At 42.4% G+C, this 25353-nt stretch overlaps 1 protein-coding gene and 1 long non-coding RNA gene across 2 annotated transcripts in view; both read left to right on the top strand.

Moving 5' to 3' along the window:
• Window positions 1–3956, top strand: part of LOC144826918 (uncharacterized) — a 69480-nt gene extending 65524 nt beyond the window's left edge. The window contains exon 4 of the long non-coding RNA XR_013609970.1: window positions 3762–3956. This is a non-coding gene — a long non-coding RNA (uncharacterized LOC144826918). The remainder of the gene's footprint in view (window positions 1–3761) is intronic.
• Window positions 3957–14013: 10057 nt separating this feature from the next.
• LOC144826917 (lymphocyte antigen 6E-like) overlaps window positions 14014–25353 on the top strand; it is a 28906-nt gene continuing 17566 nt past the window's right edge. The window contains exons 1-2 of the mRNA XM_078685375.1: window positions 14014–14154; window positions 24451–24570. Coding sequence (XP_078541501.1) covers window positions 14103–14154; window positions 24451–24570 — 172 coding nt within the window. The 5' untranslated portion in view covers window positions 14014–14102. The remainder of the gene's footprint in view (window positions 14155–24450; window positions 24571–25353) is intronic.

Genomic DNA, 25353 nt, shown 5'->3' with positions numbered 1-25353 from the left:
TTTAACCAACCTGTCTTGGAGAAAGACTGCCAGGCGTGAAAATCTTAAAACTTGGACAGGTGCAGAAAATTTGGACTGATTTTTTGAAACTTTAATGGGTTTTTTGATAATACCCCAATCTCCAGGATACAAAAGTTTGACAGAAACATGCATGCGTTTATCATAATTATGTTTGTAAATTGCTTGTTTTTTTTTACATATTCTCTCACCCTATTTAAATCCACAGGAACTTGAGTGGATTTCTCAAGTAGCCATGCAGGATTAAGTTTGGAAGATGGCAAGCGACCTCTTAACAAAATAAATGGTGATACACCTGTAGTACTCTGAGGTGTGATGTTGTAATTACAAACTTTCTGGAATAAGAATGGAGGGATGTTTAATCCATTAGCTACAGTAGTTTTCACACCATCCTTTAGTAAACGGTTAGCACACTCAACACGTCCATTTGATGATGGACTGTACAATGGAACGAGTATGTGTTTGACATCTAATTTACTTAAAAACAAGTCTACTTCATGAGCTGTAAGGTGTGACCCATTGTCAGTTATAAGTTCTTCAGGTGTACCAACAGTGTAAAATAAATGTTGTAAAAACAAAACAGAGTTAATATCAGCATTTTTGACACATGCAAAATAAATCCATTTAGAGAAATAATCAACAGCAACAATTAGATATTTCTTGTCTGTACTCAAAACAGAAAATGGACCAGAAAAATCTAAACCAATTTTCTTCCAAGCTCCGCTAGGCCACTGAACAGGACAGAGGTGAGAGTTAGACGCTTTCCAATGTTTATCTGGGCAGAGACATTGGGGGCACTGGTCAACATGTGTTCTAACTTGATTGTCAATCCCAGGCCACCAATAAGTTTGTTTGAGTTTGTTAAAGTTGGCAGTGGTGTCCAAATAAGAGGAGTCTCAGGGGGAAGAAAAGGGCACAGGCCGCCCCCCACTCAAACCATAACACACAACGATAGGCCTGTCACCCAAGACACTCTTAGGAAAATACTAATATGGCATGGATAATGGTGATACAAATAAGCTTTATGTTTTATCACCACCCCTCAGTTTTTCTGGTGATTCAAATCCAGCTGGATTTGAATCACCAGAAAAACTGAGGGGTGGTGATAAAACATAAAGCTTATTTGTATCACCATTATCCATGCCATATTAGTATTTTCCTAAGAGTGTCTTGGGTGACAGGCCTATCGTTGTGTGTTAAAGTTGGCAGTGGTGCCTGGATGTCCCTCATGTGCTAAAGACATTATAGTGTCTCTAATACCCCTGGGTGGAACACATTTATCCTGGTGAAGTAAAATGTCATTAGAAAAAGATAATTCAGAAGCAATTTGAGCAAAAGTTTTTCTTCTAAAGATAAACTCCTATCCATGGGCCAGCCATTAATAAAATACTTTTTTACATTTTGTAAACAATCATCCTCTGCAAAATTGCGAAGCCAATCATTCTGTGTAATCTTATAGATTTGTACTATATCTTCAATTGAATACACACACTCAAAATCATCCTCTGATTTGAAAGACTCTTGAATATGTGGTAGTGGAATACGTGAAAGACAGTCCGCACGCACATTTTTCCCACCAGGTAGGTTTTGATATCAAAATTGAACTCTTGAAGTCTAGCCAACAATCTAATAAGCCAAAAAGATGCGTTGTTAGAACAACTATCACCGAGCATGAACATTAAAGGTTTATGATCGGTGTACAGCTGAAATTTTGTTCCCCAAATATATTTTCTAAATTCTTCCACCAACCAAGTGCATGCTAAGGCTTCACGCTCGATAGTACTATAATTAAGTTCAGCAGATGTTATGCTTGGGTGTACCTACATTGTGGTGCACCTCAATCATCGTCTCCATTTTAGAAAAGGGAAATGTCCATGATGTAACATGCTAACGTCCAATAGCTCTCCTAGGGCCCGATGTAGGTAAATTTGATTTACCGACTCTAGAATACCGAATTTTACCGATTCGGTATTCTAGATTCGTTAAATCAGATGTAGGAAAAAATTCTGTAATTTTTACCGAATCTGTATGATTCGGTAATTACCGAATCGGTATTTACCGATTAGGTAATTGCCATTGATTTCTATGGGCCTTGAGGCCCATACGAATCAATGTCAATTACCGAATCGGTAAATACCGATTCGGTAAAATTACCGAATTTGCAAGGGGGACAGGGTGTCACTTTGACACCCTGTTGTACCCCTGATTCTGGCTAGTGTGCCATGTATATCTGTGCCATGTGGCACATATACATGCCCGTAGGGCATGTATATGTGCCACATGGCACAGGTATACATGCACAGATGTGCATGTACACAAGAATTCATTATTTACCATGACACGATGACATAGTATGTCATGGTAAATAACAAATTCTTAAGGGCCGGTGGCACTGTTTTCAGTACCACCTACATCACAAATTTGCGATTCGATAAATTTACCGATTCGGTAATTTACAGAATCGGTAAATTTACCAAATCTGTAAATATACCGAATCGGTAAATATAAGACCCCCCACATCTGTAACTCCAAATACAAATACCGACTGGTATTTGGCCTCCTACATCTGGCCCCTAGACTCTACAGCAAATAATTTTGGGAGAGTAGTCGTGGATCGACTTCTTGTCTGGATAAACAAAAATAACATTCTATCCCAAAATCAGTATGGGCTTAGTAAGGGGCTTGGGACGATCGAACAGTGCCTCAACCTCCATCTTATTGTGGCACAATATAAATATGCAAAGGTCGCCTTCATCCATCTAGATTTGTCCAGCACTTTTCCATGACTAAAATATATCAAGGATTGCTCTCTAGCTCTTAGTTGTGCACATTTATTTGAGCACCCGGAGACTATCATGAAGTAGGTCAAATATTGGGTCCAGGATAGCTTTGTTAAGGATAGATAGGACTCTCGGGATATGCTTTCTGCTGGCACAATAGTCCTCAGCTACCATTGGTATTTGGCCGTGCGACTAGTATTCTAGCCCAACTTTACGGCATTTTGAATTTTTTGTTGATGTTATCTATCATTCACAAGGAGGTTTTTACTACCATTGCTGCATGGACATAAAATCAAAAAGGCTGCCCTATTCTTTTTATTGCAACTGACCGATCAAGACACATGTTACTCAGTTGCTATCCATTAGAACTGCAATTTAAATTTATATTGTATAGAGAGCCATATGTATCATGAATTGTCGGTTCTTCATTATGATGTTATTTCTGAATTAATGCACTTTAATTTCCCTTAAAGCACTTGTAAGGGGTAGCAAGCTCATCTGGATAATACATTGCTATTCTTATATACATTTTATAGGTTTTTTACTCCTCTGAATGTAGTCAGTCATGAATTTTATTGCAGATATTTTTAATATTCCTACTCTTTTCTCTTCATTTGTTTATCTTTTATGATCTACTTTTGGTTGAGTGAATGCACATTAAGAATAAGACTTAGAAAACTAATGTTGACCTTCCAGTGTTCATCATGCCCAAGGTCTTTCATGCACAGACCAACTTTGTGCCCCTGGGCACCTTTAGAAGGATGCAAAGGCTGCTGTCTGGTGTGGCTTCCTCTGCCCTATCTCCTGGTAAGGTAGGTGGGTCCTATTATGGGGTTCTATTGGTAACCTGAAATCATGAACACCCTTGTCTGAATCATAATGTAATAACTTAGGTGTCAGTAATAATTGTATTTATTGTGTTTTAAATGATCATGATGTGATCTCCTGTTTCTTTCTTCCTAGCTTGCGTGACCAAGGTCACAGAAAGGTCTGCATCCAGTCCACCTGCACTTCGCCTGCTGTCTGTGATTTTGAGGCAACATTACCAGTTCCAATATTACTAATGAAGAAATAATATCTGTTTCCCAGAATAAAAATGCATATACCTGTGTCCTCTGTGCTCTTTTATAAAGCAATATATTTAAGCTGGGCTGTTTTCTATCAGTAATTAAAATGACTACAGCCCAGCTGTCATTGTCTATGGTTTATCAACAACAAACAAAGGGTTCTTTGACAAGGCTACAATTGAAACAAGAGTGATCTCAGATTCCTCCTGCATGATCTGATCTGTTACCAATCCTGTTCCAAGCCTAAAACAAACCATTTGGAGATTTAATGATGATATCTCATTGGGCAAAATCAACAGGCCCCTAATCGAAAACTCTATCAAGAACTTCCTTATAGATATTAGAGAAAATGACTCATCAGACCTTGTGAGATGGGAAGCATTAAAGGCAACAGTAAGAGGAGTAATTCCCAAAACAAGTGCAAATATGAAATACAACTCGCCACTAGCAGAGATAATAAAATCGGAAGCTAGTATTTGGATAAGCCATCAAAGCCTTATCATCCTATCTAAATGTCACCTACAAAAGTATTCCATCGACACAATCAAAGACATGAATGGCACCATACATACCATACGATTAAGATAGCAGATATATTCAAAGTTTTCTACCAAAAACTATATAACCTAAAATAGCCTATATTAAATGCAAACACTACTTAGAAGAAGCTAGGATGCCTATCCTATCAGAGCAGGGAAAAAACGAAAGTAATGGTCAAATCACCCGAGAGGAAATTGATTAAGCCATTAAATAGCTCAAAACCAGCAAAACACCAGGCCCTGATGGCTATAACATAAAAAAACTGCAAGACGTTTTCAACATCTTTAACCCCACCTCTCTTAAGACTCCACACACACACTGTGCAAGGTCAGGTTATAGTCACAGGTACCCCAGCTGAAGCTATCATAACAGTAATACCAAAATATAGTAAAGATTGTCTGCTCCCAAAATATTATAGGCCAACCTCATTAATCAATCCTGACTGTAAAATGTATGCCATGATATTATCCAGCCATCAACAAAAATATATATCCAAACTTATTCACCCCTCCAAAGTGAGATTCTTGAAACACAAACTTTCTGGTGAATCTTACACCATGCCCCAGAGAAAGCCAAAGTAATAAAATCCCCAACAGTAGCATTTAGATTGGTCCAGAGAAAGTGTTTGACAAGTATGATTGGACGTACTTAAACTTAGTCCTAGAGAACTTCAGCCTATGCGAAACTCTGATTGCTTGATTATGGCCCTCTACCACAAACCAATAGCTACATTCAGAGCAGTTGGCACTATCTCCTCTTCTCTCCAGACAAAACAGGGAACCAGACAAGGGTGTTCCATTGAAGAAAATAGAAATCTTCTCAGGGGTCTCACTGATACCTGATTCTTTTAAACTAACAAAGACGAGATTGGCACAGAAGCTGAAAAATAAAAAGAATGCATTTATTCACCTCAGATGAGGGAGACTATGTCACAGAGTACCCTCAGAAACTGTATGAGGCAGTCTAAGGAGTACAGAAAGCTGGGGCCTTTTATATGCTTAGGGTTACATAGTCAGCATAAAACCAAGGGGCAGTCCTGGCTCATGTAAGCATGCAAAATGCCTAATATGGGCATGCAAGATCTGCTTGCTCAACAACGTGGGAGGAGAGTTACTTCTCCAGACATCAGTAAAAATAGCCTGACAGTTATACAAGAGGAGCAGGTGCATTCTACTAGCTAGGCCCTTCTAAGCATGTGCAAGGCTCTGAAGAGGGAAACAGCACATGGCGAGCACATTGCTAACTGAAATGGATGCCAAATACAAAAATGGCTTTCAGCTCATGCTAACAAATCCCTGCAATCTTTAACATCCTCTTGCCACCTCTATTCGCACTGGAACCTTTTCTACACCACCTGAGAGATGAAGAAGAAGACATACCTGTCATCACGTTTGGTAAAACCACAATCCCATTTTCTACCTATGCGTATGACATCTAGTTGTCTCCAAAAAGTCACACTCCACCAAACCAGCCCAAATGTCTTCAATCCATTAATTCTCAGTGATCTTTGGATACACTCTTAAAGACAAGTCCGAATTTAAACTTCTTAATAACCAAGTTAACAAAGACATAACAGGGAACTCTGGGATTGCATGGCAACTGGACTGTATTAAATAGTTAGGAATAACATTCACCAAGATCGTATAACCACCGTAATCAATCAATCAATCAATAATCAAGGAGATCAATTAAAATACTTTACTTAATAAAATAATTCACTGCAGGATGGATGGTCACTTAAATCCCTTTCATGGTGGGGGAGAGCCAAACCATTACACATGGTGAGTAAACTGCTTGTTAATTACTTCATCAGCATGCTACCTATGACACTCACTGAAGACTTCTTGAAAAATTTCAATAAAATGTTTAGCAAATTTCTATTGCAAGCTAAGAAACACAGGGGTGGACGAGGCTCCCCAACTTCAGAAACTACCAAACGGCCTATCTCTGTAAACAGGGCACCAATTGGTTTTGTTAATGACTCAGAATCAGTAGCAGCTGGTGTTGTGAAATAGTGGCTGGTGTGGGGAAAGAGTCATGGGACAACAAAATACAAAAAAAATTTTTTTTAACCCCTTCCATGCTGATGACGAGCTCAGCTCGTCATCAGCGTTACCTACCGTGTGCTGATGACGAGCTGAGCTCGTCATGTAATGCCGTAATTCGAAAAATGCCACGGGAAAAACGGCCACACGCATGCGGTTAATGTCCCTGCCGCCGGCCGCTTTGTGCACCTCTATTACGCAGGCACAGACCCCCAGATTCCACTGGGGTCAATCCTGACAGTTCCCCTATGCTGCTCGAAGCATCATCAGGATTGACCTCAGAAGTCTGAATTTGCACTCCCAGTGAGAAGGGGAGCCTGAGCTTGGCATCTCCAAGCTAGCAACTTAACTCGGGTTGGAGAGAGCCCGACACAGCCAGCCAAACCGTCATGCGCACTGACTACAGTGCTCACCACTCTTTCTACAGCATATCATTCCCCATGGCAAACCTGCTAAGACTGGCAGAAAAAAATAATTAAAACGATAATAAAATGTGTTTATATTTGTTTTATTTTTCCTTTCCTGCCGTTTTGAGGCAGCTGACAAGAGCGGCGATGCTCCTCTGCCATAGCAGGGGAGCTGCCACTGCTCGAAATACTAGCTGGTCTGGGTTGCAGGGTATGCCTCTGACTGTAATGCTGCCAATGCACATCTCCCAACTTCCCGGCTTTAAATACATGATACAGAATACTAAGAAAGCTCTCTTGAGATTAGACTCCTGCTCTCAGATCAAAATTTGTAACTACAAAATGGCATCCAAAAGGCATAACCCCAAACTCAAAACTGTGAGGGGGGTTCTAACACATCTGCTCCCTCGCCCTTGGAGGGCCTGAAGCTTGCAGCCAATGATGGTGTAGCAGGTAGGCAGTACTATCCCCCGCAGCCCTTTTGAGCTATTGTGCCCTACTTTGCTTCACAGGAGCATTGTGTGGGTGGTAGATGGGTGCTACCAATCATCCACCACATAATGATGCCTTCTCAAAGCAGGTGTTACAGCACAGCAACTTTACAGCACTGTACAGCACACCTGAGAAGTGGAAAAAATATGAATGCATAGTTTTTATACTCGACAAGTCCTCTTCCAGTACAGACCCTATGCTTGACAGAATCCAATAGCTATAGTGCTCTTCTGTCTATCTTTCATGCAATGCAGTGTAGTAACTATGGCTGCACTGCGTTGTGTGAAAAATTTGCAAGTCTGACCCAATATTTTTTGTGAAATCTGCAAATTATGTGGCAAACCCAGTAAAGCAATAAATATGTAGTAAACTCAATGCACACAGAGTTGCATACCTCTAATTGCCTATCAACAATGTGTTGTAACGCAATTGTGTTATCACCATTGTATTCTTGAAGGGTAAACATGAAAGGTATACAAAAAAGAACTAATTAGCCCAAAATGTGCATTATGTTTGGTGTGTTAATTATGTTGTGTAATATATGCTTTGTTCAGCAAACCGTTCATGGGGGATTTTGGGGTCGTTTTTAATTTTATATTTTACTATAACTACACTTTAACTTTTATCAATTTTGTAAGCTGCATTTTAAGATAATGACCTATTCTAACCAGAGTTTCACATTAGTTGTTTTTTCTAATATTTTACTAGTGGTTGTGTGAATGTATGTGTCCGGTGTGTGGTAAGCGAGTTAGTGGCTGATAATACATCACTCTGCAGCCCGCCCCATGCTCTGCAGGCACTTAAGCCTTGTGCAGCCAGGCTGACTGCAAGGCCTGGACACAGGCCAGAGCCTGCTCCAACCCACCCATCCTGAGGCTAACCACCTCTGCCCGTAACCCTCCCTCATGCGCAACGGTGGTTTCAACTTCCCATTCAGCCAACTGCCAGCAGCACTTGTAGGTTTCAATTTTACCCAGTTCTGAGGTCTCAATTTTCATGTAAATGAAACAAAGTTAATAACGATTCAAAGATTCTTTGAACAAAATTTTAATTTTATATCTTTAGTCCTGGTATTGAGGGCCTTTTACATACAGACAAATAAGAACTCAGTGTCCCCCGCAAGAAAATCACGCTATCAGCAGGAGCTAAAACATGCCAAGGGTCTCCTGTTTTCATGGAAATAGAAAATTGCACCAAACTCATAACAAATGAAAGCATTTTGAACCTCTCCTTAAACTTTGGCCCCCTGGTTGGACCTCATTGCAACCTGATACCCCTGGACTGCAATTACCTTACTAACAGCTTGCACAGTCCCTTGCAGATTCATAATAATCGTTTACAACATGGGCATGCTTTTATTAACCCCCTTTAATTGAGCCCCCTTTATAAGTTCCTCAAAATATCACAAGTGAGCTAATTGTCTGCCAGTTATCCTGCACATTTATGAGACTGGTACAAAGTTATCATGCCGGTTACATAAAACTGCTCCCTGTATAGACAACCCTGTATCCAACACTGTTTAGTCATTGTTAGTGCACCAGTCACTCTGGACCCTCTCACTTCTATTCTGGATACTGTCTCGCACTGCCCCATATGCAACGTTTTTTTTGTTGTTTTTTTTTAATCGCCCTTTCTCTGAACTGGTTCCCATTTGGAACTCGGGATTTTTAATTCCAACACCATTTCGCACTGCGCCATCACTTCTCCTTCCTTTTTCCTCGTCCGCTCCGAGCACACTTCACTATCTAAACTCACTGCACCGATGTTTCAGTGCACAGTTTGACATCGTTGCTCCAGCACTAAGCAAAGAACGGTCCTTGAGGTGTGAATAGTAAAATGCACCACCGTGTCTTTTTTGTTTTAAACATGCCTAGCCACGTAATTACATTGTTTTTTTCTCTTCTCTCCCTCATGTTTTTTCCCCACTAATGTCATTTGTATGTAGCATGAAAGGCAATTGTTTATAATTCCAAGACAAACATGATTTATATATTTGTCCTGAAGATGATGCCATTTATCTTGTTTTTCGGCATCAAAACGTCGCCGACACAATAGGATCACATGTACTGAATATGTTTGTGAATATTATGTGCAATGGTCACTCAAACTACAATCAAGTCTGTTCACTGATTATAAGTATACAGACCGATTTACTCGCTCTTGCCTATACTTGTTGTTTTGTCTTGTTCACTGTGGGTAACGGGCTGTGCCCCCTTGACATTACTTTCTGATTGTGTGCATCGCCAAATAAATTCCTGTCCGGCTGGACAAAGGACATAAATACTATTCCAGTTTGTGTCTAATCTTACCCTGATCACCCAAACTACTAGGGTCCACTGTTTTTGTAATAGGTTAAACGCCCAAGGTCCCTAGTGTACTACCTTGGGGTTCCCTTGTTTCCTATAACTGGGCCAAAGTTATGAGCACATACATTGTTGTTTGAACCCCTTTTGTCTTCCCTTGTTGTTCTGCACGAAACCTGAGATTTCTGCTCCAGACTTCACTTGCTGATCACCTGTCAAAGTTCTTGTAGATTCCTTGAAAAGCATCAACGTTGTTAGCACATGAAAGCATGTTTCACCCTCTTTTAACTTTGTCCCACCCCAAATCTGCACAGAATGTCTCATAATCACAGAAGGCTAAACACACAATAGCTGTGCCAAATTCAATGTGGTTTGACCTTGGAAATCAGCATTATTAACAAGGGAGCACTTCTCTGTACCTTCTTTCAATTCTGACACTGACAATCTGAACCAACTTACAACAAAGAAGAGTGAAGAAAACATGCCAGCAGAATTCTGAGATGGAAAATTGCAGCACAATATGGGGTATATTTACAAATCCATATCACCACCACAGCATTCACATTGGGGCATTCCCTCATTCACATTGGGGTGTTCTGTCATTCACATTGGGCAGTGCCCTCATTCACATTGGGGTGTTCCATCATTCACATAGTGGTGTTCCGTCATTCACATTAGGGCGTTCCCTCTTTCAAATTGGGGTGTTCCATCATTCACATTGGGGCGTACCCTCATCCACATTGGGGCGTGCTCTCATTCACATGGGGCGTGCCCTCATTCACATTTGTTACAGACAAAGTGGTCCTAGACGTTGATTCTAAATACGGTTATTATATTTATAAAAAATATATAATTTATTAGATTTTTTATTCCTCATGCGATTCAATTCTGCAATTGAAAACAAAAAGAGAAAAAACATTAGCCCAATGACATTAGTTGATCCACCAGACCACGAATGAACCGTAGACGTGTCTCACAGAGGACTCAGCTATTTATTTTTCAGATGATCCTCAAGGCTCTTCAATACACAATTTATACATCTGAGATAAACGGGGGGGTTACTATCAGGTAGCGTGAAAAGGATAGAGTGAAAGTAAGTGCTAGTGTGAATAGAGAGGACCGAGAAGGTCAGAGAGGATGAAATCTTTGATTCGGTAGGTCTAAGGTTAACGAATCCTTAGACAAAACAAACAGTGAGCCTGCCCTAAAAAAGTCATTCGTAAAATTTTTTATTCTTTCTTGCTGTGCCACGGTGGGAAATTCATCCGTGTTTTCATTATGGAGAAGAGGGGAGGGGCAGTAGAAAATGCAGTCTCGAGGGGGATGGTCGTCGACGTTTCGACCAAAAGGTAAGCAGGGCAAATGATATCCTCATGGACGGGTCTTCATCAGGACGGGAGGGATGATGGGGGAGACTTAGTTATAAGGAAAAAAACAAGTAACCCCAGTGGTATAGGTGGACACCCTTTAATGGTGTGCCACTGACGCAAAATCAATTCGCTGTATAAAGCCGTCCAAAAGTGCTTTTATGTACCACGCTGCATGTAACGGCGGGGGAACTCTGGTTAATAATTCAAAAATCCCAGTGGTTATCTCAAATGTCACAATGCGCGAGCTGTCCTCGGGCTCCGTCTAACAAAAGACCGCCGGTCTTTTGTTAGACGGAGCCCTGAGGACGGAGGCCCAAATGTTGGGGTTCATCTCTGGGAACTTCTGTGAGAAGTTAGCGACTTGGGCCTGATTCACAAAGATAAAGTTAAACCAAATGTTCAAATTTAGACCTGAAGTGTAAGTTTATACCTACATTATAACTGAACATCTGAAGTCCAACATATAGCTGAAGTTGAACTTCATACCTGAAGTCCATCTTTATACTTGAAGTCTCACTTTACACCTATAGTCTAAGGGCCTGATTCAGAAAGGTAAAGTTAGAACAAAAGTCTAACTTTAGACCTAAAGTCTAACTTTACAAGTAGTAAAGTTAGACTTTTTGTCTAAGTTAAACGTTTGGTCTAAATGTAGACTTCAGGTCTAAACTTAAACTTTTGGTCTAAGTTTACCTTTGTGAATCGGGCCATTAGTATAGACCTGAAGTCTATACTAATGACCAAAAGTCAAACTTTTTTACACTATTAAAGTTAAACTTTATGTCTAAACTTAGACTTCAGGTGCAAAGTTAAACTCCAGATCTAAACTTCGACTTCAGGTCTAAAGTTACACTTTTTGCCTAACTTTACCTTTTTGAATCAGGCCCTCAGTGTGTGTTCACATAAGGAAACAACCTTTGCAACGCAGTCATCACATCACACTACATTTACAACGCAGTCATTACATCACAACATCCTTTGCAACTCAAGCATTAGTAAAGCGCTCTACTCACCAGTGAGGGTCTCAAGGCACTGGGGAAGTTGGAGTAACTACTGGTCAAATAGCCAGGTCTTGAGGACTCTACAACGTATGTCACTACAACGCAGGCATCACATAGCATGTCATTACAACGCATAGTACCCCTACACTATCCAACATTTACGCTACTGTTGCACCCCCTGGAGTTAGAATAGTAATTTTTACCCCTACACTATCCAACACTTACCCTACTGTTGCACCCCTGGAGTTAGAATAGTAATTTTTACCCCTGCACTATCCAACACTTACCCTACTGTTGCACCCCCTGGAGTTAGAATAGTACTTTTTACCCCTACACATTCCAACACTTACCCTACTGTTGCACCCCCTGGATTTAGAATAGTAATTTTTACCCCTACACAATCCAACACTTACCCTACTGTTGGACCCCCTGGAGTTAGAATAGTAATTTGTACCCCTACAGGATCCAACACTTACCCTACTGTTGGACCCCCTGGAGTTAGAATAGTAATGTGTACCCCTACACTATCCAACACTTACCCTACTATTGCACTCCCTGGAGTTAGACTAGTAATTTTTACCCCTGCACTATCCAACACTTACACTACTGTGGTGCTCCCTGGAGTTAAAATAGTAATTTTTACACCTACACAATCCAACACGTACCCTACTGTTGCACTCCCTGGAGTTAGAATAGTAATTTGGACCCCTACACTATCCAACACTTACCCTACTGTTGCACACCCTGTAATTAGAATAGTAATGTTTAACCCTACACTATCTAACACTTACCCTACTGTTGCACTACCTGGAGTTAGAATAGTAATTTGTACCTCTACAGGAACCAACACTTACCCTACTGTTGGACCCCCTGGAGTTAGAATAGTAATTTTTACCCCTACACTATCCAACACTTACCCGGCTGTTGCACCCCCTGGAGTTAGAATAGTATTTTTTACCCCTGCACTAATCAACTCTTACCCTACTGTTGCACCCCCTGGAATTAGAATATTCATTTTTACCCCTACTCAATCCAACACTTACCCTACTGTTGCACTCCCTGGAGTTAGACTAGTAATTTTTACCCCTGCACTATCCAACACTTACACTACTGTGGCACTCCCTGGAGTTAAAACAGTAATTTTTACACCTACACAATCCAGCACTTACCCTACTGTTGCACTCCCTGGAGTTAGAATAGTAATTTGTACCCCTACACTATCCAACACTTACCCTACTATTGCACTCCCTGGAGTAAGAATAGTAATTTTTACCCCTACACTATCCAACACTTACCCTACTGTTGCACTCCCTGCAGTTAGAATAGTTTTTTTAACCCTACACCATCCAATACTTCCCTTAAATGCAATGTAATGGTATGCGTTGTAATGGTATGCGTTGTTAAGGTATAATGCTATGTAATGAAATGCGTTGTAAATGTAATTTTAAAACATTTGTTGTAATGGTATGCGATGTACATGGGTGCATTGTAAGGGATGTTACGGTGTAAAAACTGTGTTGTAAAGGCAATGTATGTATTTTAACATCATACATTCATTCACATATATGCCTCTCCTTTGTTCCTCGGTACTTTTCTCATCAGCCAGTGGTCATGTTTTTCTTTATGGGGTTCTTTGATAGACTAATGGGTGGTGTTCTTATCTTGTCCTTCAAAGGCAGGTCCAACAAACTTAAGATTGTAGGGACTAGCTGTTATTGGGTGTTCATGAGGGTGTCTATTTCCTGGACCTTGCTGCAGTACATTCAGTGCTGGTGCCTGTGAGTCTGTTACCCCAGGTGCGTGTTTTGCTTGTAATGCTTCTCAGTGCATTACACTTTAACATACACTTCTATGCAAACTTGTATAATAATGAGAGGAAGAAGAAGTGAAAGAGAAGGGAGGAGAAGGAAGAGGGTTCCCTCAACTCTAGATACCCCTCCCTCTTGTGACGAGCAGAGCTGCCTCTCTGTGGGAGTGCAGCATGGGTGTATATAAAGATCCTCACATCCACCCTCCCACAGGTATTTCACTTACACATACACACACACGTGGTTTAGCTGAACCCTCCGGCACCCTGAAGACATGAAGGGCCTCTTGTTCTTTCCTCTGGCTGTGGCTCTCCTGGTTGGGACAGGTAAGACTTCATCCCTAGAACATCAATTATGGGGGTTTAAGGTAACAGCTCCTGTGAAGGGCATCACCACAGGTGCCCCTAGGAAAAACCATGAGCAGAATGAGAGATTTGAAAGCGTCTTGGATAAAAGAGGTTAAAAAGCTGCATGTGTCTTCTCTGTAAAGCAGCTTTTTTTGGGGGGGAGGTGCAGTTCTTAATGAGCTTCAGTGTGAACTGAGCTACATCAGCGCATAACAGAGCAATTTATTTTTAAATCATGTTTTCAATGTGCATAAAATAGTATTAATTTCTTCACATTCCAATCCCTTTGCCAACGCGTTTCGCCGTGGTTAATTCACCTGCGGCTTCATCAGGGCTGGAAACAATGCCGAGTTTTGCATTTGTAATTATTTATTTCCTATGTATCACATTTGTCACAAGCCCACATTGCGACAACCATAGTGCAAAGAAAAACTATTCAATTGTGCATTCATAAGCCAGCCTATATTGGTTGCTTAAGATTCCTAAGGTAAATACATAGATACAATCTTATATCGAAAGCATTTCACAACTCATAGAGTAACATGTCCAAGTGAACCCTGATTCATAAGTATTCCGTGATATGGTGACCAATAATCATTAGCATACATTACCTATCAAGAAACGCGAGGCAAGGTGCAACATAGCATCGAGCTGTCTGTAGCTTTATACTTTATAAATAAAATATCCTACCTCGCTGTAGTCAGAATACAGCGAGGTAGGATATTTTATTTAAGCTTACCATTAAAGCTACAGACAGCTCGATGCTATGTTGCACCTTGCCTCGCGTTTCTTGATACGTAATGTATTTCCTTGCTTGCCCCATTAGGAATTCTTCCATTTGAGAAGCTTAGGGTAAAAGCATCAATTTGGATGCTTTACTTTATTTGTTACACATGGGTTTTATAGATCTAAATACACTATGGTTGTAAGAGGTGGTATGATGTGAATAATAATGATTATTGGTCACCATATCACGGAATACTTATGAATCAGGGTTCACTTGGACATATAAATAATTGCAAATGCAAAACTCTGTATTTTTTCCAGCCCTGATGAAGCCGCAGGTGAATTAACAACGCCGGAATCCAGGGGAAGGCACTGGAATGGATCATCTCCTTCCTCGACGGAAGAACACAAAGAGTCCGCCTACCACCGTACAAGTCAGAGGCCACCGAAGTCATCTGCGGCGTCCCCCAAGGATCCTCTCTGAGCCCCACCCTCTTCAACGTCTACATGAGCCCCCTCGCGGCCATCGTACGCAAACACAACCTCAGCATAATCTCCTACGCCGACGACACCCAGCTGATCCTCTCCCTGACCAACAACCCCGCCGCCGCCAGAGCCAACCTGCACGAAGGGATGAAAGAGGTAGCCGAGTGGATGACGACCAGCCGCCTGAAACTGAACTCAGACAAGACGGAGGTCCTCATCCTGGGCTCCTCGCCCTCCGCCTGGGACGACTCCTGGTGGCCCCCCGCCCTGGGCACCGCACCCAAACCGACGGACCACGCACGCAACCTGGGCTTCATCCTGGACTCCTCCCTCTCCATGACCAGGCAAGTCAACAACGTCTCCTCGGCGTGCTTCAACATCCTACGCATGCTACGGAAGATCTTCTGGTGGATCCCCATCGAGACCAGGAAGACCGTCACCCAGGCCCTCGTCACCAGCCGGCTGGACTACGGCAACGCCCTCTATGCCGGGACCACCGCCAAGCTCCAGAAGAGACTCCAGCGGATCCAGAACGCCTCAGCCAGACTCATCCTCGACCTCCCACGAACCAGCCACATCTCCGGACATCTGAGAGACCTTCACTGGCTCCCCGTCAACAAAAGAATCACGTTCCGCCTCCTCACCCACGCACACAAAGCCCTACACGACCAAGGCCCGAGCTACCTCAACAGCCGAGTCAACTTCTACGCTCCCAAACGCCACCTCCGATCAGCCAACCACGCCCTCGCCGCCGTCCCCCGCATCCGAAGAGCGACATCAGGAGGAAGGTCCTTCTCCTACCTGGCCGCCAAGACCTGGAACTCCCTCCCTCCCGACCTGCGCCTGACCCAAGACCACCTCTCCTTCAGGAAGAAGCTGAAGACCTGGCTGTTCGAGCAGTAGCGGCACCCCCCCCCCCAGCGCCTTGAGACCCTTCGGGTAGGTAGCGCGCTTTATAAGTGTCACTGATTGAATTAACCACAGCGAAACACATTGGCAAAGGGATTGGAATGTGAAGAAATTAAAAGTCAAGAACTGCAACAATGCCCCAGTGTTTATTTTGAGAAATTTGCTGTACATAAATGTACCTAATTTGAATGATAATTGTATTTTGAGTGCTCCAGAAAGTTAGTTTTCTTGTGGATTCTCAAAATTCTTCTGAGTCTAGGGAAGTTGGGTGTTTTCTTGCCAAACTTTGGATGCACCTAAAGGATAGAATAAAACGGTAAATAAGAGTGCTGATAACTGTATGAGCGCGATCTTATCGGCGAATACAACCACAAGGTTTGCATAAAATGGTATTAATCTAGATTATTGGATGTTTTTAAATAGCCATATGGCAACTCATGCTTTACTTTTTTTTTATTTCACACAAACTATTATTTTAGTTTTTGACGAATACAAATTTCTGATACAAAAGTAAACAAATAAAAGAGAATGAATCCACTTTAGTGCTTCTTGCATTTTTAAAATTTGTAGAATGCTAAACTATAACCCTGACAGATTAAAAAACATGCATGCTTTCGTCTTTGCTCCTGAATTTATTATTGCCCTTAGCAATTCTTAGGAACAGATTATAACAAAGTCATATTGTCACTGACATGTTATGAAACAGTTTAGTGGAATAGAAATAAAATCTAGACAGTAATTTTGTGCAAGATTCCCATATTTGGGTGCATCATATTTACTGGACATTGGAAGACCAGAGGTGTCCATGTTGGTGAACCTACATAAAAGTGATCTTCCTAGCATCTGACAAAGCACTGTCTCCTCACAATGGATCAATCTACTTGATCCCAGATGTCCAATAGTCCCAATTTGACCTTGCAAGGCTGCTTTGTTTGCATTAGTAATAAGCCCTGTAGAAGACCCGTCAGATCTGCTGAACTTCAGCTGAAACATTTAGCCGTGGTGGCTCCTGGGGTTGATTCTTAGTGTAGCGCAATATGAGATTATAAAACTAGACACATTGAGAAGTGGGGGGTTCCCCTGCCTAGCCCTTCACTGTGCTGGGATGTGAGATGCATGGGGTTAGCAGACCTATTTTCATTTGGAGTCCATGAATTCTGTTGAAGTTGAGTCACAGTAGTCATGATTTCCCATTGAAATCCCATTGCTTGAAGGTCTCCACATACCAATGTGCAATTTAGATCTCAAAGGCAGTCTCCTGATTCTCAAAATTACAGTAATAGTGAGTAATTAGGGATTTGATGTCACTCTGATACTAATGTGGGATGTGAAAGCCATAAGAGAAGGAATGTCTTTCAAAAACTGACTAAAGCATGTGGGCTCCCTGCACCATCCAGGGTCCCTCCTTCCAGGAGGTCAGACCAGTGTGATCCACAAGTCATGTGGAGTGAGTGACTGAAGGCAACAGCTCCTTTCCACCTGCTGGCCCCATCTCTGCTGTCAGTGGTGACAGTAACAGTTGTCAGGGCTCTGCCAGACTAATTATTAGACACACACTTAACCATACAGCCCCACTGCTTTTGAAGGACATGCCTCTTAAACTCCCCCCTGGATTTGATTTAGAGCAAGAGTAGGATAATGTGTTGTCTTGGCAAGAATATCTCCACCTGGCTACTAAAATAAATTGACATAAATGATAATGCACACTCTTGGTTAAGTGGGGGAGATAGCTCAGTGGATCAAACTGCAGCTGCTACAGAGAACATGTGATCTGTGACCTATAAGGCCATAGATGCAAAGTTTGAAAGGCACATCTGATCATTTCCACCTTTGTAGTCAAGGAAATTAATACTATTATGTGCAGTAGGAGTAACACTACTTTTTACCCAACTTGATGTAATTTGTTCCAAATGTCCTATACACGCAGCAGTGCCTGGTTTGCTCCTACTACAAGTGATTTCATCAGCCCTTGCGATAGGGGATCTTGAATGAGTTGAACGATGCCTTCAGGAGCCAGCAGATCATGGAAAACTCTCTGTGCAACATGGTATGAAACGCCTATTTTAAGCTGGTAAGATAGATGTGTCTAACCCTTAAGATATACTTCAGAAAGATGTGCGTAACTTTAAGGTCATGGTAAAACTGCACTATTGTTCTCATTAGGGAGCAATAGTGCAGTTGCTCCCTAATGGGAGATGAATCCCCATAGCCCTTCTTTGCTAAGAGGGGGAAGGTATATCGGCTCTGCACCCCTCCACTTTAAATGTTTATCTGCGTGTAAACTGGAAGAGACACTGGGTGCTCCGGCAACTGCTAAGAAACCAAGAGGGCAGATTTGGGAGACCAGCCGAGTTCATGAGGACTGGTCAATATGGTTTAGTCAATGATAAAAAGAATTTCAGCAAGACCTTCTGGAGCCATCACAGCTTGACCACCACTGGAAATGTGGAAGATGAGTGAGAAAGACTGCAGCCATGTGACCCAGAAGGGAGCTTGAGAGAAGTAGAGTAGAGGCAGATGGATATTGTCAGTGTCCCTTGATCTGGTGTCAGTTGTAGGGACTTGTAGAACTACAGGTGAATTTTCTGTAGGGCAATGTTTACTTCGGATGTTTTTCTCAGCACAGATCTAGAGGCTTTCCAGGGGCTTATAATTTATCAGTTGAAAATTTCCAAGCCCCTCCCAAATTAATCATGGAATTTGATTCTGATGTACTTCTATGCACTTTTTCCACGTGAAAAACTGACATTTCTATCACTGACTCCATCCAGTTATTTCAAATTCACTTTGTTTGCCCTGTTCTCCTAAACACATGCTGGCTATACTTGTGATCTAATTGTGAGTTCTTGAATTACGGTATCAATATAAGAATAAAACTACAATAACACTGGTCATGTAAAGCTTGTCTAACAAACTTTCTTTTTTGACTTTTGCAACCATTGTGTTTGACAAGCTCTCTTCATTGGGAGATGGTGTGGATAGGTGTATGCTGACTGTCACCCATTTATTGTATGCTGATTTGAACAGATTTATTTTCTGCTGCCTCCTCTCCCCCCTCTGTATTCAGGAGGTTGCTGCATGACTCCCCTATAGATTCCATAAAAAGTTGCTGTCAAATGTGATATCACAATCCTCTTTCACATACAAATTGTGACCTTTGCCTTTCACAAGTTGTAGCTGAGACCAGCTGAAGTTGACCTCCAATCCTCCAAGGAACTTATGGTGGTGAGGGCGTGGTCTTCTGTGGAGTGCACCAGTAACCTTCCCACCCCTCCAGTGTGGTAGTGCTGAGGGCAGCCATCCATTCAAGTCCTCAGTACATATGTCAACAAGCCATACGTGCAGGGCTCATCAGTACCCTGGTCGTCATACCCATTAATATGCAAGTCATCAAACCCTTAATACAGAGGTCATTGTGCCCTTAGTACACATGGTATTGTGCCCTTAGTAGACAGGTCACTGTGCCCTGGGAAACAACCTTTACAACGCAACTTTTACAACTCACTACCATTACAACGAAACTTTTACAACGCAACATCCATTCCATAGCATGCCATTACAACGCAACCATTACAACACATGACACTAAAACGCATACCATTACAGCGCATGTCATTACAACGCAGTCATGACAACGCATACCATTACAATGCATACCATTACAATCCAACACTTACCCTACAGTTGCACCCCCTGGAGTTAGAATAGTAATTTTTACCCCTACACTATCCAACACTTACCCTACTGTTGCGCCCCTTGGAGTTACAATAGTAATTTTTACCCCTACACTATCCAACACTTACCCTACTGTTGCACCCCCTGGAGTTAGAATAGTAATTTTTTACCCCTACACTATCCAACACTTACCCTACTGTTGCGCCCCCTGGAGTTAGAATTTTAATTTTTACCCCTACACTATCCAATACTTACCATACATGCAATGTAATTTTATGCGTTGTAATGGTATGCGTTGTAAAGGTAGTATGCGTTGTAATGGAATGCGTTGTAAAGGTAGTTTTTAAAAATTAGTTGTAATGGCATGCGTTGTAATGGAATGCTTTGTAATGGATGTTGCGTTGTAAAAAATGTGTTTAAAGGTGTGCGTTGTAAAAGTATGCATTGTAACGTCATACAACCCCTTGCCCTTAGTGAACAGTCATTGTGCCTTTAGTACACAAGTAATTGTGCCCTTACTACACATGTCATCATGCCCTTAGCATGCAGGTCACTGTGCCATTAATAGACAGGTCATTGTGCCCTTGCCACACAGGTCAGCGCACCCTTAGTACGCAGCTCATCCTGCCCTTAGTTCACGGCCATTGTGTCTTTAGTACACAAGTCTTTAAAATTATGATTCTGCCAAAATTATTGTATATTTTCCACATGATCCCCTTGAAAATCCACAATTATTGTAGGTAGGTTTGGTAGGCACACCCCTATTATCGGGAATGATCAGCTCCATAGGGCCCTACAAGATGAGTTTCTGGCAAGGTGGGGGAAAGGTGGCTTTTACAGGATAGGGGATCTTTTGACAGGGGATCACATTGCTTCTTTTGACATAGTTATGGGAAGATTTAGTATTGGCCCCCAGGATTTTTTCAAATGTTTACAGCTGAGATATTTCCTGCTTAAAAAAGCCGGCGGAGCAGCGGGCTTTGGGCAGGTATCTCCAATGGAATTGCTAATTAAGAGCTCAGGCTCCTCAATCTTGCAAATATACAGAAGCTGGAAGGAGTACCTGATAATCTAGATAAGCACAGGGTGAGATGGCAGGATAAGTTGGGGGTCCCGAAGTCTTGTTTTTTAAAATCATTAGAAATAAGGGATACCGTACTCAGCTCTGCCAATCTGCATTCACAAAACTTTAAGACTTTTTTTTACCTTTACATTACCCTGGCGAAATTTGTTAGATAGGGAGGAGTGGAGGGAAGTCTTTGTTTTAGGTGTAAGGCACACGGTGCGGATATTGTACACGTTTTCCTTACATAGAACAGATAGGCCATGACATTTCTGTTTTTTTAGAGCATGTATTAAAAGAAGACGCCCTTTGTCATCCCAGCTTAGGCTACTTGGTATAAATGAACAAGAGGGGAAAGATGGAAAAGAGCTCATCTTCATTTTCCCACGTTATAGTTAGTTGGACTCACTATAACTTGCGCGTGCAATGCACTGCTGATGACGTCACATATTACATCACTCATGACATGGTCAGTGACATCACTCATGACATCACTGATGACATCTCAAATGACATCACTGATGACAACATCCTTGTGACAAAGTGGCAGACCTCCTATCAGCATAAAATAACCTTTGACACACACATTCAAAAATAGAAACTAACATTTTCTTAAAAAAGGAGAAACCAATACCAATTACAACAACTTATTAGGTAATTTCAACATCTACATACACATCCACTCATTCACCAACAGTTCTATCATCTTTATAGCAATGGCAGTTCTTAGACTCCTCAGCCTGGCTAGATCCGCAACCTCCATCTTCTCAGCAGTGCAAAGGCCGATTTTTCTACTTGAAAAAAAGCACTTTATGAAGGGGGAGGTAGAAAGGGCAGCATTAAAGGGAATAGGATTTGGGCCCTTTTACTACTTGGGCTACCCAATTCACTCAATTGGAATGATCTCCATGGCATCTATTTATACATGATTGGGTGTATACACTGAAATATTTTAATCTGACAATGTTTTTGGTCTACTGCATGCTTTCAGCTTTTATACTCTATTCTCTAGCCTATGGCATACTGCTTTATAGGATCATTGTACTAAAAAGCGGATTGTTATTACAAATGAAATGTGGTTTTAGGATTGTGTGTATTGTTTGCTGTATTGGCACTGTGTTTTTTGGGAAAAAAATATTTAGGTATATATAAAAGTACACAGGTCATTGTGCCTTTAGTACAGTGGTCATTCTGACATAGTACAGGTTTATTTTGCCTTTGGTAGACATGTTATCATCTATTTAGTACACAGGGCATCCTGCCTTTAGAACACAAGTCATCCTGATGTCAGTACATGGTCATCGTGCCTTTAGTACACAGGTCCTTATGCCCGAAGTACACAGGTCATTGTTCGATCAGTACACAGGTAATCCTGCCCTCATACACAGGTCATTGTGCCCTCAGTACACAGGTCATATTGTCCTTATTACACTGGTCATCATGCCTTTAGTACACAGGTCATTGTGCCCTTAGCGCACAGGTCATTGCGCCCCTACCACACAGGCCGTGGTGCACTTAGTACACAGGTCATTGCACCCTTAGTACACTGGTCATTGTGCCCTTAGTACACAGGTCATTGTGCCCTTAGTACACAGGTCATTGCACCCTTACCACACAGGTCATGGTGCACTTAGTACACAGGTCATTGTGCCCTTAGTACACAGGTCATTGTGCCCTTAGTACTCAGGTCATTGTGCCCTTAGCACACAGGTCATTGTGCCCTTAGTACTCAGGTCATTTTGCCCTTAGTACACAGGTCATTGTGCCCTTAGTACACAGGTCATTGCGCCCTTACCACACAGGTCATGGTGCACTTAGTACACAGGTCATTGTGCCCTCAGCACACAGGTCATTGTGCCCTTAGGACACAGGTCAGTGTGCCCTTAGTACACAGGTCATTGGGCCCTTACCACACAGGTCATGGTGCACTTAGTACACAGGTCATTGTGCCCTTAGCACACAGGTCATTGTGCCCTTAGCACACAGGTCATTGTGCACTTAGTACTCAGGTCATTGTGCCCTTAGTACTCAGGTCATTGTGCCCTTAGTACACGGGTCATTGTGCCCTTAGTACTCAGGTCATTGTGCCCTTAGCACACAGGTCATTGTGCCCTTAGTACACAGGTCATTGTGCCCTTAGTACACAGGTCATTGCGCCCTTACCACACAGGTCATGGTGCACTTAGTACACAGGTCATTGTGCCCTTAGTACACAGGTCATTGTGCCCTTAGTACACAGGTCATTGTGCCGTTACCACACAGGTCTTGGTGCACTTAGTACACAGGTCATTGTGCCCTCAGCACACAGGTCATTGTGCCCTTAGGACACAGGTCAGTGTGCCCTTAGTACACAGGCCATTGGGCCCTTACCACACAGGTCATGGTGCACTTAGTACACAGGTCATTGTGCCCTTAGCACACAGGTCATTGTGCCCTTAGGACACAGGTCATTGCTCCCTAAGCAGACAGATAATCTTCCCTCCAGCACACAGCTCGACATACCCTTAATACTCCAGTCATCATGCCCTTTGTACAACATTTAAAAAAAAGAAATATGGAGGGAGGCACTGAGGCACCTTGCATCTAATTCTGATAAGGGAACGCCAAAGCCAAGGTCTGCTACTAAATCTACTAATCCCCTTACAACCAAACAGGCACTCACAAAAATCCATGCACTCTCACCCATTCATCCATGTGCACGGTCATTCACGAAGTCAGACATCTATGCATTTAGAGTTACCTACATCTACGCTGGGAGCACTTGTGCGTTGCTGTGCAGCAGCCATGTGTTTGGTGGTCCCCGAAGACTATCCAAATGTCTCTGTAGTTTGGTGTCATTTAACTGAGCTAATGTTTGCATTAGTGAATTGTGAATTCATCCATCCATGCGCACATCCATTTTTCTATTTGACTGCCAACCCACTGGCCCAATCCCACATCCACGCGTGCACACACACACACACACACACACACACACACACACACACATACACACACCCCACACACCCACACACAGCACACACACCCCACACACTCACACACACACACAAATAAACACACAAACACTCACTCACACACAAGCACGCCCACACACACACTTTCTATTTTAAACCTTCCAATCAATGAACTGGAAGTTTCAGTTGTTAGCCAGATGCATTGACTTTGTCGCTGTTTGTTTAGATCAAGTTGGTAAGGGCAGGCTCTGGTTAAAACCAGATCCCAGCAGTCACAAAGTGATGGAGAAGGAAGTCAGCTTGCATTTGCAACAGTCCTCGATTTACATTGCTCTACTCATACATACCATGCTAGAGCAGGATTATGACATCACACCTGTGCTCTTAGTGCACAGTTTAAAGAGAGAAGCAGAAGAGGAGCTGGGGTCACCTTGTTAAACCATCTCTTTGTTTGTTTTACAGCACACTCCTTGAGGTGTTACACCTGCCTCAGACCATCCACCAATGCTGCGTGCAACACTGAAACCAACTGCCCCTCGAGGTCTGAATACTGCTTGAAAGTCCAGGAATCTGTCTCTGGAAGTAAGTGCCAGCTCGTGCACCTGTGTCATCACTTTATGTACAGAAACATATATATCCTACACAGATCTCAAGCATAAGAGCCTTCACAAGCATGTTGGCTCCATCTCAGCACTTGTAACAGAAAAATAAATTCAGACTATCTGATCAAATGCTATTATTAACAATATATATGTCCTACCAACTCCTGGTTTGAAAGTGTAACAACAGCTATGGTAGCAGTGCAGCGAGCCCCACACACATCAGGTCATGGTGCTACTGCACCTGCTGCACTATTCATAACTGCACCTCTGAGTCTGAACTCTTGCACCTGAACCTCTCGGCTGCTAAAGTCCCAGAGCTGGTGCCTTGGTGTTTCCTTCCCACCCCACAACCTCAGAAAGGCTGGGATGTGATGCCTGCTACAGAGCCCAGAGGGGCTGGGGAGAGGGAGAGGGGGCACACCTACCCCAGGCCTGCCATTCCTTAGATGACGCCAACAGCCTTGATGATGAAGTGGAAGTGATGCTTGAGGATCCCCTCAAGAGCCAGCTGTGGGTCTGAGGGTACTCATGTACAGTCCTTCAGCGGAAAGTCCCCAGCACTACACATCTGTACAGTGCTATGGAGACCTCAAGAAACACAATACACCACATCTGTGCAGTGATGAATGGAACGCAGGCATTGCAATACGCCACATCTGTGAAGTGTTAAAGGGAACACTGCACACCAGTACAGAGATAAAGGAATCTCAGGCATCACAATACTGCACATTGGTACAATGATATGGAGAAATCAGGCATCATA

The sequence above is a fragment of the Lissotriton helveticus genome, chromosome 4_1 (genome assembly GCF_964261635.1).
Source record: "Lissotriton helveticus chromosome 4_1, aLisHel1.1, whole genome shotgun sequence".
Lineage (NCBI taxonomy): Eukaryota > Metazoa > Chordata > Amphibia > Caudata > Salamandridae > Lissotriton > Lissotriton helveticus.
Note: the sequence above shows the minus strand (reverse complement) of the source record. Positions and strands in the feature narration are given on the sequence as shown.